Source organism: Salmo salar, chromosome ssa10 (genome assembly GCF_905237065.1).
Source record: "Salmo salar chromosome ssa10, Ssal_v3.1, whole genome shotgun sequence".
NCBI lineage: Eukaryota > Metazoa > Chordata > Actinopteri > Salmoniformes > Salmonidae > Salmo > Salmo salar.
The window spans coordinates 31605636-31620029 of NC_059451.1; the positions used below are offsets into that span (position 1 = coordinate 31605636).

Below are 14394 nucleotides of genomic sequence, written 5' to 3' on the forward strand. Positions count from 1 at the left end.
TTCCTGCTCATCTGCAGAGAAATGGATATGACAGGATGTTGTTGATGGTTCTGGAAGCTCATCACCTTTTTCCCACTCCCTCCATCTTGCGTCCTCTCTATCTCTCTTTCGTTCTCTCGCTCTAGAATCGGAGGTGGAGTCCAGCCCAGGCCAGAGAGTTCCTGCACCTGCACTCCACTCTGGCCCTGATAACTCTCCACTCAGACCTCAACACACAGCACACACATGGTAACACACACACACACACACACACACACACACACACAGTGCACACATGGTAACACACACAAAGACACATTACCACAGTTAGGATGCTTCCATAATACGCTGATGTGTGTAACCTGACGTGATTGTGTGTTTTTCTCAGATCAAGGTGTGTGTAAGCTGAATGTGAGCAGTGTCCCTGCCTCCTCCACCCTCCTCCAGCTCAACGCTGACATCATGGCCTCGCTCTTCACCCCCGAGGGACAGCCTTACCTGCTGGAGGTAACATACAGTCTCATGTGCACACACACACATTGACGCATCTATATGGAAGAGGTTGTATTTGTAACTTTTTCCGTGTGTGTAGGTGATGTTTGCTGTGCGGGAGTTGTCCGGCCCTTTGACTGTGCTGATAGAGATGATGACGTACTGCTCCTTCTGTAACGAACCCTTCTCCCTGGGAGTACTACAGCTGCTCAAGGTAAGAACTACAACTCCCAGCCCTAAACAAATCCATTATCACAGATAACTACAAATCCCAGCACAAAACGCATCCAATACTGTGTGTGTGTGTGTGTGTGTGTGTGTGTGTGTGTGTGTGTGTGTGTGTGTGTGTGTGTGTGTGTGTGTGTGTGTGTGTGTGTGTGTGTGTAGACTCAGTTGGAGACCGCTCCGCCCCATGAGCTGAAGAACGTGTTCCAGCTGCTGCAGGAGCTGCTGGTGAGTGACAGCTGGCAATCAAACCTTTCTGCGTGTCCTTGGAGTAATGCCAGCTCCAGACTGCGTGTGTAATGTGTGTGTGTGCTCTCAGGTGGTGGAGGATCCTCTTCAGACTCAGAGACTGAAGTACGCCTTCGAGTCAGAGAAAGGCCTGCTAGGTAGGCTACCTTCCACCCTTCACTGGGCTTTTGTGTGTGCGTGTGTGACTCTGTTCTCTTGTTTGCAGCATTGATGCACCAGAGTAACAATGTGGACAGCAGCCGCTGCTATCAGTGTGTCAAGTTCCTGGTTACCCTGGCACAGAAGTGAGTTTCTCCAGAGACCGTTTTGAGAAATATGTCGCCACAATTGTCTCAGGCTGAAAATATTGAATGGGGGTAGATTTGACTGTTGCAGCAAATACATCAAAGTAATGCACATTTTTCAGTTCTGTGAAAACCTCTCATTTCACACTTCCTGATTTCACCTAACGTGTGTGTCTGTCTCCAGGTGTGTTCCTGCTAAGGACTATTTTAAAGATCTGTCTGGTCACTGGAGCTGGGCAGTGCAATGGCTGCAGAAAAAGGCAAGCATCAAGCACAATATAACACACACAATCCAGCACACTATTTCAGACCTGTCTCTCATATGTACGTATGAGTCACAGGAGGCTGCTGAGGGGAGGACAGATCATAATAATGCCCGGAAAAGAGCAAATGGAATGGCATCAAACACCTGAACTATGAGTTTGATGTATATGATTCCATTGCACTTACTTCAGTCATTACCACGAGCACGTCCTCCCCAATTAAGGTGCCACCAACCTCCTGTGGTGTGAGTGTACATGCGTGAGGCGTGTGTGTGTGTGGGAAAGTAGAGTATGCGTTAGACTAACAGTGTGTTTCTCTGTCAGATGTCAGAACACTACTGGACTCCTCAGAGCAACGTGTCCAATGAGACATCCACAGCCAAAACATTCCAGCGCACCATCTCAGCCCAGGACACGCTGGCCTATGCCACTGCACTGCTCAACGAGAAGGAGCCGTCTGGCAGCAGCAACGGCTCTGACGGTAGTCCAGCCAACGAGAACGCCGACCGCAGCCTCCGACAGGTACACACAGTCTGACAGTGTGTTTATGGAAAACTTCAGAGGTAGAATGTATAAAGAGAACAGTAACAGCCCAAGAATAGAGATATTGTCACTTCTCAGAACGGGCCTCTAAATATAGGCTGGAGAGTTTCGTATGAATCGATTTCATAAAAACTATATCTACATATCTCTTTACTCTGAAATGCCACGTCTCATGTAATCCTTCTCTCCCCTCTCTCTTTATCTCAGGGTTCCGAGTCTCCCATGATGCTTGGTGATTCAAAGAGTGATCTGGAGGATGTTGACCCTTAGATCCTCCTATCAGACACAATGACAAGACCGCACGGCTTCATACAGCCAATCAAAGACTGCTTTTCACCTCTGATTGGCCAGAATATGGAGGGAGAGGGGCCCGCTACAGCCAATCAGAACACTTATTCTCCTGGTAGCTGGGGTAACAAAGGATGCGTGAATAATCATGTGACTTTCTGCCAGACCAGACTAATGGAATCAGAGCTGGAGGAGAGTTTAGAGACCTGACTAATGGATTACAAAGCAGTTTGTCCTCTTACTGGGAGTCTGAAATGTCACCCAGTGGAGACTGGTGGGAGGAGCTATAGGAGGACGGGCTTATTGTAATTGCTGAAATGGAACGGCATCAAACTGTGATTTCCATATGTTTGATACCATTCCATAGATTCCTTTCCAGCCACTACAATGAGCCGGTCCTCCTATAGCTCCTCCCACCAGCCTCCACTGGCGTCACCCTGTTGCTTATAGTCCACTACTTTTGACCAAAGGTTCAGTGACATATGTAGTGCACTATATATAGGCAGTAGGGTGTCTTCAGATGTAGCCAGTATTGTCTCACAAGGAAGGGACGGGGTTGTTTGTTTTTTAAGTTGTTGCTCATATTTGCCATTGTAACTAAATAGACATTCATTATTGTAAAGAGCTGTTCCATAGCTGTAATTTGAAGTGTAAGATATTTTAAAGTGTCCTGTGCTCCAGTCTGTAGAGGTGTGTATGTGTGAGGCTGTGGTATAAGGTATAACCTGCGCTGGAGGAAGTGACACACACGTTTAACCGGGGTTTTTAAGTATGCACTTTATAGTCCACCCCAGTCTATATTGAAGTAGAGAAGCAGGGATTAGGTCTGCTAGACCAGCTTAACCACCCTCCTCACACACCTCCTTTTATCACATCAAACTGAGTTGTCAATGCTTTACACACACACACACACACACACACACACAGCTGATACCTCCTCCATAGAGAACACGTGCTCCTATGGCTGTGTCTATCACTCCACTAACCACAGTGGGATTTATGGTAATGCAGTCTATGGAGGGTTCTAGAACACAAATGGAACCAAGCCAAGGAACCAATCTGCGCTCTCCTCCCCGTCCAGCTGATGAACAGTGACTCACAGTGCTGGATTTTAGTTATTTTTTTTGTTTCATTTGTTTATCAGTTGACATCACTGTACTCATGCCTTATGCCACCACAGCTGCCCTTTGACACACACAAGACAGCAGAGGGTCAACGTGCCAACCAGAGGTGAGATCAGAAGCAAGTTAAATTTTGGGTGCCAATGAAATACTCTCCCTCTTATTTATATATATATATATATATACATACATACATACATACACACACACACACACACACACACACACGCGCAGCGTACCCTCTGTGCTTGATCATTACATTATCATTATTCAGGAGCTTATTTGCAAACTGGGTTTCTCTTTCTTTGCCTTTGTTTATCTTTGCCATTGGGACACACAGAGTGGCATGACCTCTGACACCTAAACCCCTCTTATTGACACCACAAAGTTCAAGGCTGACCATGGTACTGCAGGCATTGTTTGCAGAAAACAAGATCCCCCATTATAGCGAATGGGAATATGGCAATCTTCATGTAATAATAAATGGAAGACAATCATGGTACCAATAATTGCTTCTATTACACCAGATATATGTCCTTGTACCGATTATTTTAAAATTGTATAGTAGCCTGTAATACCCTGTTCTGCCTTCAACTTGAGAGTCGATGAGAGGGGGCAGCACTGAGCTAGCCTGCAACGTAACTCAAACTGCACATGTTATGTCTACATAAATCTCCCACACGAGACACCATCTTAACGACTTCCTTAGCTTCAAATGCGCTATTGAATCTTCACATAGGAATGAATAGTGTCATGTGATCGATTGCTTTGTCCATTCATATATATATATATATATATATGCTCTGACATCAAACAACCCCACTCTGACCACTAACCTCTTGACCTAGCCCAACCCCTGGGAGAATTCAAGTGCCTTCATCTCCCAACTCCCCTCATCCCTCTTCGCGCCTCGGGCCCTTGTCCCTCCTCTCACCCCAATCCCATACCTGTCCACAGATGACTTGCTATAATGAACTGTGTGAATGTGTGACCATGCTGCGTATTGTCCTGGTCTCAGAAGACTGTCAGAGTGGTCAGGTGTGCCAGTGACACAGCACTCCCCACTCACAGTGCAGAATGTTGGTTGACCCTCAGCAGCACCTGTAGTCCTTCTCAACTGTACCAACTAATCAATAATTTATTTTTTATCTGTGTGATAAGGGAGGGGTGAGGAAGGAGGGAAGGAATGACATGGATCCAGGATTTTATTCTGTCAGTTTGTCTGCTTTGAGCATTACTCCTGCTGATGGCCAGTCCGCTGAGGCAGAACCCTGCATGTTGAATCCCAGTTTTCATTTGTACATCAGAGTTTGATTATGGGGAAATTTGATATAAAATAAACTGGAATGCACAGCCTTTTGTACACTTTGTGTTCTTTGTGTGTCTGTGTGAAGCAGGAGTGATCACAGTAAAATATAAAATCACTGTTTATTTCAGGTCAAGCTAGTTGCAGTATGGGATAGTTGTGGGAGGAATGGAGGACCAGAGGCACAGAACCAGAGTCAGTAATCTGGTTGGTCAGGAGCTCGAGAGGGCAGGGCCACAGATGCTGACCTTGTCGTCAGTGGAACAGAGTGAAGGCTGAGAAAAGGGAGAGAAATTAGTCTAGAAGATTATCTCTCCCTGAAGCTACATCGCATCGTCAATATACAGTTATGATCACATTACTTCCTAGTAATACTACATATTAGTATATTACAAGTGTGTGTATACAGTACATGGTGTTCTTCTCCCCTGCAGCAGCATCAATGCTGTCTTCAGTTCCTCTCCTCTGGGCTCTGAGAGATCAACACCACCTGACACAGAAACACAAGCTAAGATTTGATTATGCGATTTGTTTACCCTGCGAACACTCATTTTATGTTTATGTCTCTGGGAAAGATGGTGGAGACAAAGACCACACGCTGCTACTACATCACAGTTGTATAAACCTCCATCCTATTCAACACTTTCTCTCTTTTATAAACAGATGCAAGGTGGTTCAGTGTTTGCTTGAAGGGTAACCTTACCTGAGACCTGAAAACTTGTGTTGGCTGCCTCCTCGAGGTAAGTTCTTGTTTTACCTTTGCCTAAACACACACCTGTATGTCCTTACCTTAGGGTAGCACTGGAATAGGCTCCATCCTGAGTCATAACAAACAGACCAACTAACGACACACACAGCCCCGCCCCGATCAGACCATACTGTTATTTACATTTACATTTAAGTCATTTAGCAGACGCTCTTATCCAGAGCGACTTACAAAATGGTGCATTCACCTTATGATATCCAGTGGAACAACCACTTTACAATAGTGCATCTAAATCTTTTAAGGGGGGGTTAGAAGGATTACTTTATCCTATCCTAGGTATTCCTTAAAGAGGTGGGGTTTCAGGTGTCTCCGGAAGGTGGTGATTGACTCCGCTGTCCTGGCGTCGTGAGGGAGCTTGTTCCACCATTGGGGTGCCAGAGCAGCGAACAGTTTTGACTGGGCTGAGCGGGAACTGTGCTTCCTCAGAGGTAGGGGGGCCAGCAGGCCAGTGGTGGATGAACGCAGTGCCCTTGTTTGGGTGTAGGGCCTGATCAGAGCCTGAAGGTATGGAGGTGCCGTTCCCTTCACAGCTCCGTAGGCAATCACCATGGTCTTGTAGCGGATGCGAGCTTCAACTGGAAGCCAGTGGAGAGAGCGGAGGAGCGGGGTGACGTGAGAGAACTTGGGAAGGTTGAACACCAGACGGGCTGCGGCGTTCTGGATGAGTTGTAGGGGTTTAATGGCACAGGCAGGGAGCCCAGCCAACAGCGAGTTGCAGTAATCCAGACGGGAGATGACAAGTGCCTGGATTAGGACCTGCGCCGCTTCCTGTGTGAGGCAGGGTCGTACTCTGCGAATGTTGTAGAGCATGAACCTACAGGATCGGGTCACCGCCTTGATGTTAGTGGAGAACGACAGGGTGTTGTCCAGGATCACGCCAAGGTTCTTAGCACTCTGGGAGGAGGACACAAGGGAGTTGTCAACCGTGATGGCGAGATCATGGAACGGGCAGTCCTTCCCCGGGAGGAAGAGCAGCTCCGTCTTGCCGAGGTTCAGCTTGAGGTGGTGATCCGTCATCCACACTGATATGTCTGACAGACATGCAGAGATGCGATTCGCCGCCTGGTTATCAGAAGGGGGAAAGGAGAAGATTAATTGTGTGTCGTCTGCATAGCAATGATAGGAGAGACCATGTGAGGATATGACAGAGCCAAGTGACTTGGTGTATAGCGAGAATAGGAGAGGGCCTAGAACAGAGCCCTGGGGGACACCAGTGGTGAGAGCGCATGGTGCGGAGACAGATTCTCGCCACGCCACCTGGTAGGAGCGACCTGTCAGGTAGGACGCAATCCAAGCGTGGGCCGCGCCGGAGATGCCCAACTCGGAGAGGGTGGAGAGGAGGATCTGATGGTTCACAGTATCAAAGGCAGCAGATAGGTCTAGAAGGATGAGAGCAGAGGAGAGAGAGTTAGCTTTAGCAGTGCGGAGAGCCTCCGTGACACAGAGAAGAGCAGTCTCAGTTGAATGCCCAGTCTTGAAACCTGACTGATTAGGATCAAGAAGGTCATTCTGAGAGAGATAGCAGGAGAGCTGGCCAAGGACGGCACGTTCAAGAGTTTTGGAGAGAAAAGAAAGAAGGGATACTGGTCTGTAGTTGTTGACATCGGAGGGATCGAGTGTAGGTTTTTTTCAGAAGGGGTGCAACTCTCGCTCTCTTGAAGACGGAAGGGACGTAGCCAGCGGTCAAGGATGAGTTGATGAGCGAGGTGAGGAAGGGGAGAAGGTCTCCGGAAATGGTCTGGAGAAGAGAGGAGGGGATAGGGTCAAGTGGGCAGGTTGTTGGGCGGCCGGCCGTCACAAGACGCGAGATTTCATCTGGAGAGAGAGGGGAGAAAGAGGTCAAAGCACAGGGTAGGGCAGTGTGAGCAGGACCAGCGGTGTCGTTTGACTTAGCAAACGAGGATCAGATATCGTCAACCTTCTTTTCAAAATGGTTGACGAAGTCATCCGCAGAGAGGGAGGAGGGGGGGGGAGGGGGAGGAGGATTCAGGAGGGAGGAGAAGGTAGCAAAGAGCTTCCTAGGGTTAGAGGCAGATGCTTGGAATTTAGAGTGGTAGAAAGTGGCTTTAGCAGCAGAGACAGAAGAGGAGAATGTAGAGAGGAGTGAGTGAAAGGATGCCAGGTCCGCAGGGGAGGCGAGTTTTCCTCCATTTCCGCTCGGCTGCCCGGAGCCTTGTTCTATGAGCTCGTAGTGAGTCGTCGAGCCACGGAGCAGGAGGGGAGGACCGAGCCGGCCTGGAGGATAGGGGACAGAGAAAATCAAAGGATGCAGAAAGGGAGGAGAGGAGGGTTGAGGAGGCAGAATCAGGAGATAGGTTGGAGAAGGTTTGAGCAGAGGGAAGAGATGATAGGATGGAAGAGGAGAGAGTAGCGGGAGAGAGAGAGCGAAGGTTGGGACGGCGCAATACCATCCGAGTAGGGGCAGAGTGAGAAGTGTTGGATGAGAGCAAGAGGGAAAAGGATACAAGGTAGTGGTCGGAGATTTGGAGGGGAGTTGCAATGAGATTAGTGGAAGAACAGCATCTAGTAAAGATGAGGTCAAGCGTATTGCCTGCCTTGTGAGTAGGGGGGGAAGGTGAGAGGGTGAGGTCAAAAGAGGAGAGGAGTGGAAAGAAGGAGGCAGAGAGGAATGAGTCAAAGGTAGACGTGGGGAGGTTAAAGTCACCCAGAACTGTGAGAGGTGAGCCATCCTCAGGAAAGGAACTTATCAAGGCGTCAAGCTCATTGATGAACTCTCCAAGGGAACCTGGAGGGCGATAAATGATAAGGATGTTAAGCTTGAAAGGGCTGGTAACTGTGACAGCATGGAATTCAAATGAGGAGATAGACAGATGGGTCAGGGGAGAAAGAGAGAATGTCCACTTGGGAGAGATGAGGATTCCAGTGCCACCACCCCGCTGGCTCGATGCTCTAGGGGTATGCGAGAACACGTGGGCAGACGAAGAGAGAGCAGTAGGAGTAGCAGTGTTATCTGTGGTAATCCATGTTTCCGTCAGCGCCAGGAAGTCTAGGGACTGGAGGGTAGCATAGGCTGAGATGAACTCAGCCTTGTTGGCTGCAGACCGGCAGTTCCAGAGGCTGCCGGAGACCTGGAACTCCACGTGGGTCGTGCGCGCTGGGACCACCAGGTTAGAGTGGCAGCGGCCACGCGGTGTGAAGCGTTTGTATGGCCTGTGCAGAGAGGAGAGAACAGGGATAGACAGACACATAGTTGACAAGCTACAGAAGTGTTGTTTCTTGTATTATTGTCTCCTGTGTCTTTAGAGAACTGTTTCACTTTGATATCCTTTTTCTTCTGTCCTGATTTTCTCTTTCTTTTCTTCTGTTAACTAGATATTCTTTGTTGTTCTTCGTTAGCTAGCTAGCTTCTTCCAAAAAGGAGTCCCTAGCAACTGGGTCCCTAGTTATGGCTTCCCCTCCGCCATACTGCTACCCTAAACCTGACCTCTAACCGTAACCCACTATCAGGGACAGCCTTAGGATGCAGCTTAGTTAACCCAGGGTTAATCACAGGTGCTGTATTAGCTAAGATTTGATCTATTAGAGTTAGCTAAGCTATACTAATGTATGTGTTAGTTCTAAGTTAGACTGTTGTCTCTGGGTCAAACACTGAAGGTGAGGGAGAGAAGAAAAGGAAGAGGGGGAGAGAGGGCAGACAGTTCCACTCTGCTGGTTCTCACAGCCTGCAGACGACTGTAGAGCAGGGGTTGTGTGTGTGTGTGTGTGTGTGTGTGTGTGTGTGTGTGTGTGTGTGTGTGTGTGTGTGTGTATGTTGGCTAGTGTGTCACCTTGCCCACAGCTCAGCTCCCCAACTCTCTGTCCTATTTTCCTCTCTCCTTGAGAAAGCATTTACTTCAAGTGTAAGTGAGGTTAGAACAGAACAAAGAAACTGAGTAATAACACACTGTACTTAGTCCAACTGAGACAAGAACCACTCAGAGATCTTTGGCTATTCATTTACTAAAGTTGATCATGACATCACAGTCAAACAGGAAGTGCAACAGTGGATAGAATGGAACCCTGCAGCAATGGGGCAGAGAGAGAGAGAATAATGCTGTGGATAACCGTGTGCTGTGACAACAAGCGTCTAGTGCTGTAACAACAAGGCACTTCTGGTTGAGATCTTCCGTCTATCCTGATGTCAGCTGTGTGAATAGAAAGAATCCGTGGTGCATACATGACCACAGAAACACACCCGCACTCACACACTGGAGAATGACACAACCTCCCCAAGCAGTCACAGCACAAACAGCTAATGGAGTCCAAAGCAGCAAAAAAGTCAGACAGTGGTTTTAAAGGCTGGGTTATCCATTTGGACTGGTAATAAAGGCTGAGTGCTGCTGCATAGAGAATGCTTAGTGCTGGGTAGATGCTGCCAGCTGGCCTCGCTGCCTGGTGTAGCTCAGTGTGCCACTACAAATATATGGGCATCGAGCGGACTTGAAAAGTGACATAAACAACTTCAGGTGGTGGAAAGTAAGAAAAAAAAATATATTTGTTATATATGTCTTTATAGGAGTGCAGTGTACCACACTGTAGTAGTCTTAATAGTAGCATTATAAACACACTCCTCATTCTTCAAACAAATATGTAAACCTGTCATGTTAACATGTAAACAACGCTGAGGCGCCCAACCCCTTACAGCCCCTCCATTCCAGAACAACGTCTCTCCCAGCACGGGTGTGCTTGATTTACTTCACTGTAATGGCACAAAGGGAATAGTCCAAAGTTACAGAACAGTAGAGTATAGTAGTCTCCTCAGCCCTCAGAGGTCAGAGGGACCCCGGCTCTTCATGACAGAGTCGTAGGAGGGGGGTGCCTCCAGGTCCCAGGGAGGAGGGGTGGGGGGCAAGGGGAGGGGTGGAGAGGGGGGCACTCGCACAGAGTCCTCAGACATCTCTCTGCGTATCCGGTCCAACCTTCTAGAGAGAGAGAGAGAGAGGGAGAGAGGGAAGGATTATTTGGACAAAGTACACTACATGACCAAAAGTATGTAGACACATGCTCGTCGAACATCTCATTCCAAAATCATGGGCATTAATATTGAGCTGGTCCCCCTTTGCTGCTATAACAGCCTCCACTCTTCTCGGAAGGCTTTCTACTAGATGTTGGAACATTGCTGCGGGGACTTGCTTGCACGAGCATTAGTGACTTGCTTGCACGAGCGTGCAAAACTATGGGGCAAAACAGAAGAATGTTGACAACATGTAAACGATATTTTGGAAACGATATTTTGCAATAAATGTGTACAATGACCACTTGTTGTCTCTCAAATACATCGTTACAGTTGTTGGTTAGCTAGATAGCGAATTTTAGCCATTTTAGTATTGACATGAAATCAATCAAAACACCTCAAAACAAGACATGGTATCAAGAACAAGATGAAACTAGATGAAACAAGCCACGATTCTCCACATGATAGTTTCTTGTCATTGTTGCTAGCCATCTGGCCGTCCAGAATCACAACACCTCACGGACTTCTGCCCCTTTAAGGCATGCGCATTGTTTTCGTGAAGTTGTCAGCTAACCCATCTATGTACCCACTGAAGAATAGATTAAAAGATACAGTTTATTAGTGTTGAGCTCCTCTGGTCAACATCTGCTTCAATAATAATAACCTGATGGCTCAGTGTTCCTGGCTGCTACTCTGCTCTCTTTATCTCTCTCTGTGTGTAAGTGTGTGTGAGCGCTCATGCATGTATGTGTTCGTGCATGAGTCGGTTGGACACTGAGCAGAACTAACCTTGTTTAAACTTACTGACAGTTACAACAGAGCAGAGCAGGCGAGGATAGGGGAGTGTGTGTGTGTGTGCGTCAGGATTTCCGTAAGGAAAATGTGGTGCCTGACATTTGACGGGCAGCATTTTACTTTACCGGACATTTGAGACATTTACCAGACCTATATGCATTGGGTGTGTAACCTGATTAGGGTGTCCACCCACGGTGCTCAGAATGACAACAATGACATCTATATTATGGTAATTCATAATTCCAGGATGCAATTGTGTGTGGTCGTTCTTACCGAATTCTGATGCGCACTTTGAAGATATTAGAATAAGTGACCAATGAGTCTGATGCAACATATTAGAACATTTAGCTTAAAACATTGATAAACTATTATTTCTTCACATTAAAACCACAGGAGTGCGCACAAGGCAGTAGGCTACGTGCGAATGTTTGTCCCATAATTCAATTAGCGGAAAAACACCATTGTCAAAAGCCTTTGTGCCTTTGGCTATTGGACAATGACAGAATGTTTAAATAATTACCTCCACGGATATGGTCTGCTTTTGGCTAGGCTACTTTGAAGCAAGGTAAGACATACCTCATAATATGTAGTAAAACGCTCAGGTTTCAAACAATTAAGTATGTTTTCAAAATGCATACTGCCTCTTGCTTATTTGCAAAGTGGTGTGCGACGCACTAATAAAGCCTGCCTTCCGGTGCCGATGCATTTGCTGTTTGAGATGTAACAGCTGCTCTCACGCTGTCTGAAAGATTTTCCGGTCAAAGGCTCTCTATCTGTATGTTGTAAGCGTGTGATAACATACAATACATAACGAATATACTGTACAGACGCGCTAATTTAATTGCACTAAATTAGTACGGGATAATCAGCAAGTGGCTATGCGTTCTATAGAAATGAACCTTTCACGGAGTTGCATTATTTTCCAGAGAACACATAAAGCTCTGAGTTGATTATCCCTTTTATACCATGGCTATAGTTTAACACATTTGCTGCTAAAAACGTGTTAATTTGCTGATAGAAATGTGTTCAGCATCCACTGAAGTAGCTGGCAAGTTTACTAGATAGCTACAGTAGTTGCTGTGGCAACTAAACAAACAGACTTGTTAGTTTAGCTAACCAAACCATCAGTCCTAGCTTGCCATTATGAAAATTGAATTCAATAATGACAATGTTTTCAATTCGACTTTTGCTTTCAAAAGCAGCTCAAACATAGAACATGTAAGAATTAACTATAGCCTTTGAACTGTAAGGTGCAATGATACTGTGCCTTATAGGGAAATAATGCACGCTCTAGAATGCCCTTCAAGCCAATCAGAAACAAGTATTCAACAATGCCATGGTATAATTAAGCAATAAGGCCAGAGGGGTGTGGTATATGGCCAATTAACCACAGCTAAGGGCTGTTCTTAAGCAGGACGCAACACAGTGCCTGGATACAGCCTTTAGCTGTGGTATATTGGCCATATACCACACTCCGAGGTGCCTTATTGCTATTATAAACTGGTTACGAACTTAATTAGAACAGTAAAACGTAATTTTTTGTCATACCCATGGTATCAGCCAATCAGCATTCAGGGCTCAAACCACCCAATTTATAATGCAATTTAACCTATAGACCGATAAGCTTGATAAGTCAAATGTATTTACATCGACTGGTATTTACATCAATGAATAGGCTAAAAGGCATTATTTCTCAATGGGATTTTTTTCTTCTTCTCCCGGACAATTGGCCGGTGTGAATTTTATTAATCGGCTTTTCTATTTTCCGATCGGCCAAAAGCCGGCTATTACCGGCTAACAGAAACCCTGGTGTGTTTGTACCTCTGGATGGCTAGGGCCTGGTGTGGGCTATAGCGCGTTCCTGTGCGGGGGTGTAACAGGAAGTGTCCAGGTACATCCGACACCTGTAGCGTTGTCATTAAAATACAGAGCCCAGCGATGGTCAGTGTTGCCCCGGTAACAGCCATCAGCACCCCCATCCACAGCCCTGGACCTTGCAGAGTCAGGAAAGTCAGGAAACCCCCTACTACCTACACACACACACACACACACACACACACACACAGTAAGCCAGGACACCATCTACAATTTAGTTAACATATTATTTTGGTAGTAAACACACACACACACATCTAGAGTGCGGCCCCCTCCTACCATCATCACCGGGCCTAGAGATAGCAGGACACCCTGGGGAGATGGCCGCTTTCTCTCCTCCTGCCTGCATGGTGCTTCCCCCTGGCTTGGCTCACACACACCTCCACACTCCTCCTCCAACACCATCACACCATCATTCACAATCTGAAGGAAAGAGAGAGAGAGATCAAAGACAAAGGGTTGAGAGTTATCAGATGATCACGTGTTAAATGAACTGTCGGAGGGCACATATAATCTCACTACTTTACCTTCTGAAGAGGCTTCTCCAGTGCCGAGCCAGGGATAAAGGATAAGGAGATGATTATTTACTTTCTAAACCTCTCCGTGTTCTTTTTACTCCATTTTTCCTCAGCTAGTTGCACTTCCTTTTTGCTTTCCATGTGGCGTGCGGGGATCTTATTGTTTTCTAAACAAAAATGAAGAAAGTCAAGAATCAAAATGTTCCAAACAACCGAGCAAGCTATAACTTAAAACTCATCCCGCTTGCTTTGCCAGAGAGCCGTTAAATCCGTTATAACGGGACATCGCGGTCGACATATTGAATTTATTTTGCTGTGTGGGCAGGGCAGGACACTTGCCCCGGGTAGTCACACAGCCCCGTTCTGCGCGTGGTCAGAGGAAGTCGGTTTCTGACCGTTATTCAGGAGGAGGAAAGGAGAGAACAGAGAGAGGAAGGGGAGGGAGGTGGGCAGGGCAGTGGCGGAGAACAGAAGGATCTGAATGTCGTCAGTGTTTGTCAGAAATATGTTTGGATGTTGTCTGAACTAGAGGACGCTGCAAAGAACCCAGATGACGCTGGCTGTGTCATCCCACAGGCACAAACGGATTAAATCAATGTTGTTTCAACATAATTGTACAATTTATTGTGTAGTGGAATATACGTGGAAAATACATTGGATTTGAAAATGTTTTTACAATTTATTGTGTAGTGGAATATACGTGGAAAATGCATTGGATTTGAAAAAAGTAATCAAC

The 14394-nt window shown here is 46.6% G+C and overlaps 2 protein-coding genes across 7 annotated transcripts in view; one reads left to right on the top strand and one right to left on the bottom strand.

Annotated features, from left to right (window-relative positions):
- LOC106560231 (ubiquitin carboxyl-terminal hydrolase 24) overlaps positions 1–4800 on the top strand; it is a 37365-nt gene extending 32565 nt beyond the window's left edge. For all 4 annotated transcript variants that reach the window (XM_014122872.2, XM_014122873.2, XM_014122874.2 and 1 more), the window contains 9 exons: positions 126–228; positions 368–486; positions 572–685; positions 859–924; positions 1016–1082; positions 1151–1229; positions 1414–1489; positions 1817–2014; positions 2243–4800. In XM_014122872.2, the coding sequence (XP_013978347.2) occupies positions 126–228; positions 368–486; positions 572–685; positions 859–924; positions 1016–1082; positions 1151–1229; positions 1414–1489; positions 1817–2014; positions 2243–2305 (885 nt within the window). In that variant the 3' untranslated portion in view covers positions 2306–4800. The remainder of the gene's footprint in view (positions 1–125; positions 229–367; positions 487–571; positions 686–858; positions 925–1015; positions 1083–1150; positions 1230–1413; positions 1490–1816; positions 2015–2242) is intronic.
- A 4658-nt stretch (positions 4801–9458) lies between these two features.
- On the bottom strand, positions 9459–14080 carry LOC106560233 (uncharacterized). Of its 3 annotated transcripts, none has more exons than XM_014122878.2 (4): positions 13668–14080; positions 13396–13563; positions 13087–13295; positions 9459–10435 (listed from the first exon to the last, which is right to left on the bottom strand). In XM_014122878.2, the coding sequence occupies exons 2-4, from the start codon at positions 13543–13545 to the stop codon at positions 10282–10284; spliced, it is 513 nt and encodes a 170-aa protein (XP_013978353.1). In that variant the 5' UTR covers positions 13546–13563; positions 13668–14080; the 3' UTR covers positions 9459–10281. The 3 variants fall into 3 exon arrangements, with proteins under 3 accessions (XP_013978353.1, XP_013978352.1, XP_013978354.1); XM_014122877.2 differs by having other exon boundaries at positions 9459–10438; positions 13668–14075; XM_014122879.2 differs by having other exon boundaries at positions 9459–10438; positions 13420–13563; positions 13668–14066.
- Positions 14081–14394: the final 314 nt, after the last annotated feature.

Bases quoted from the DNA above. Each gene is read 5' to 3' on its own strand.
- LOC106560233 (XM_014122877.2), bottom strand. From the start codon at position 13,545: ATGGTGTTGGAGGAGGAGTGTGGAGGTGTGTGTGAGCCAAGCCAGGGG. The intron at 13,296-13,395 runs GTGTGTGTGTGT...GTGTGTGTGTAG, and splicing joins GAGGGGGCCGCACTCTAGAT to GTAGTAGGGGGTTTCCTGAC. The intron at 10,439-13,086 runs GTACAAACACAC...CTCTCTCTCTAG, and splicing joins CAGGCCCTAGCCATCCAGAG to AAGGTTGGACCGGATACGCA.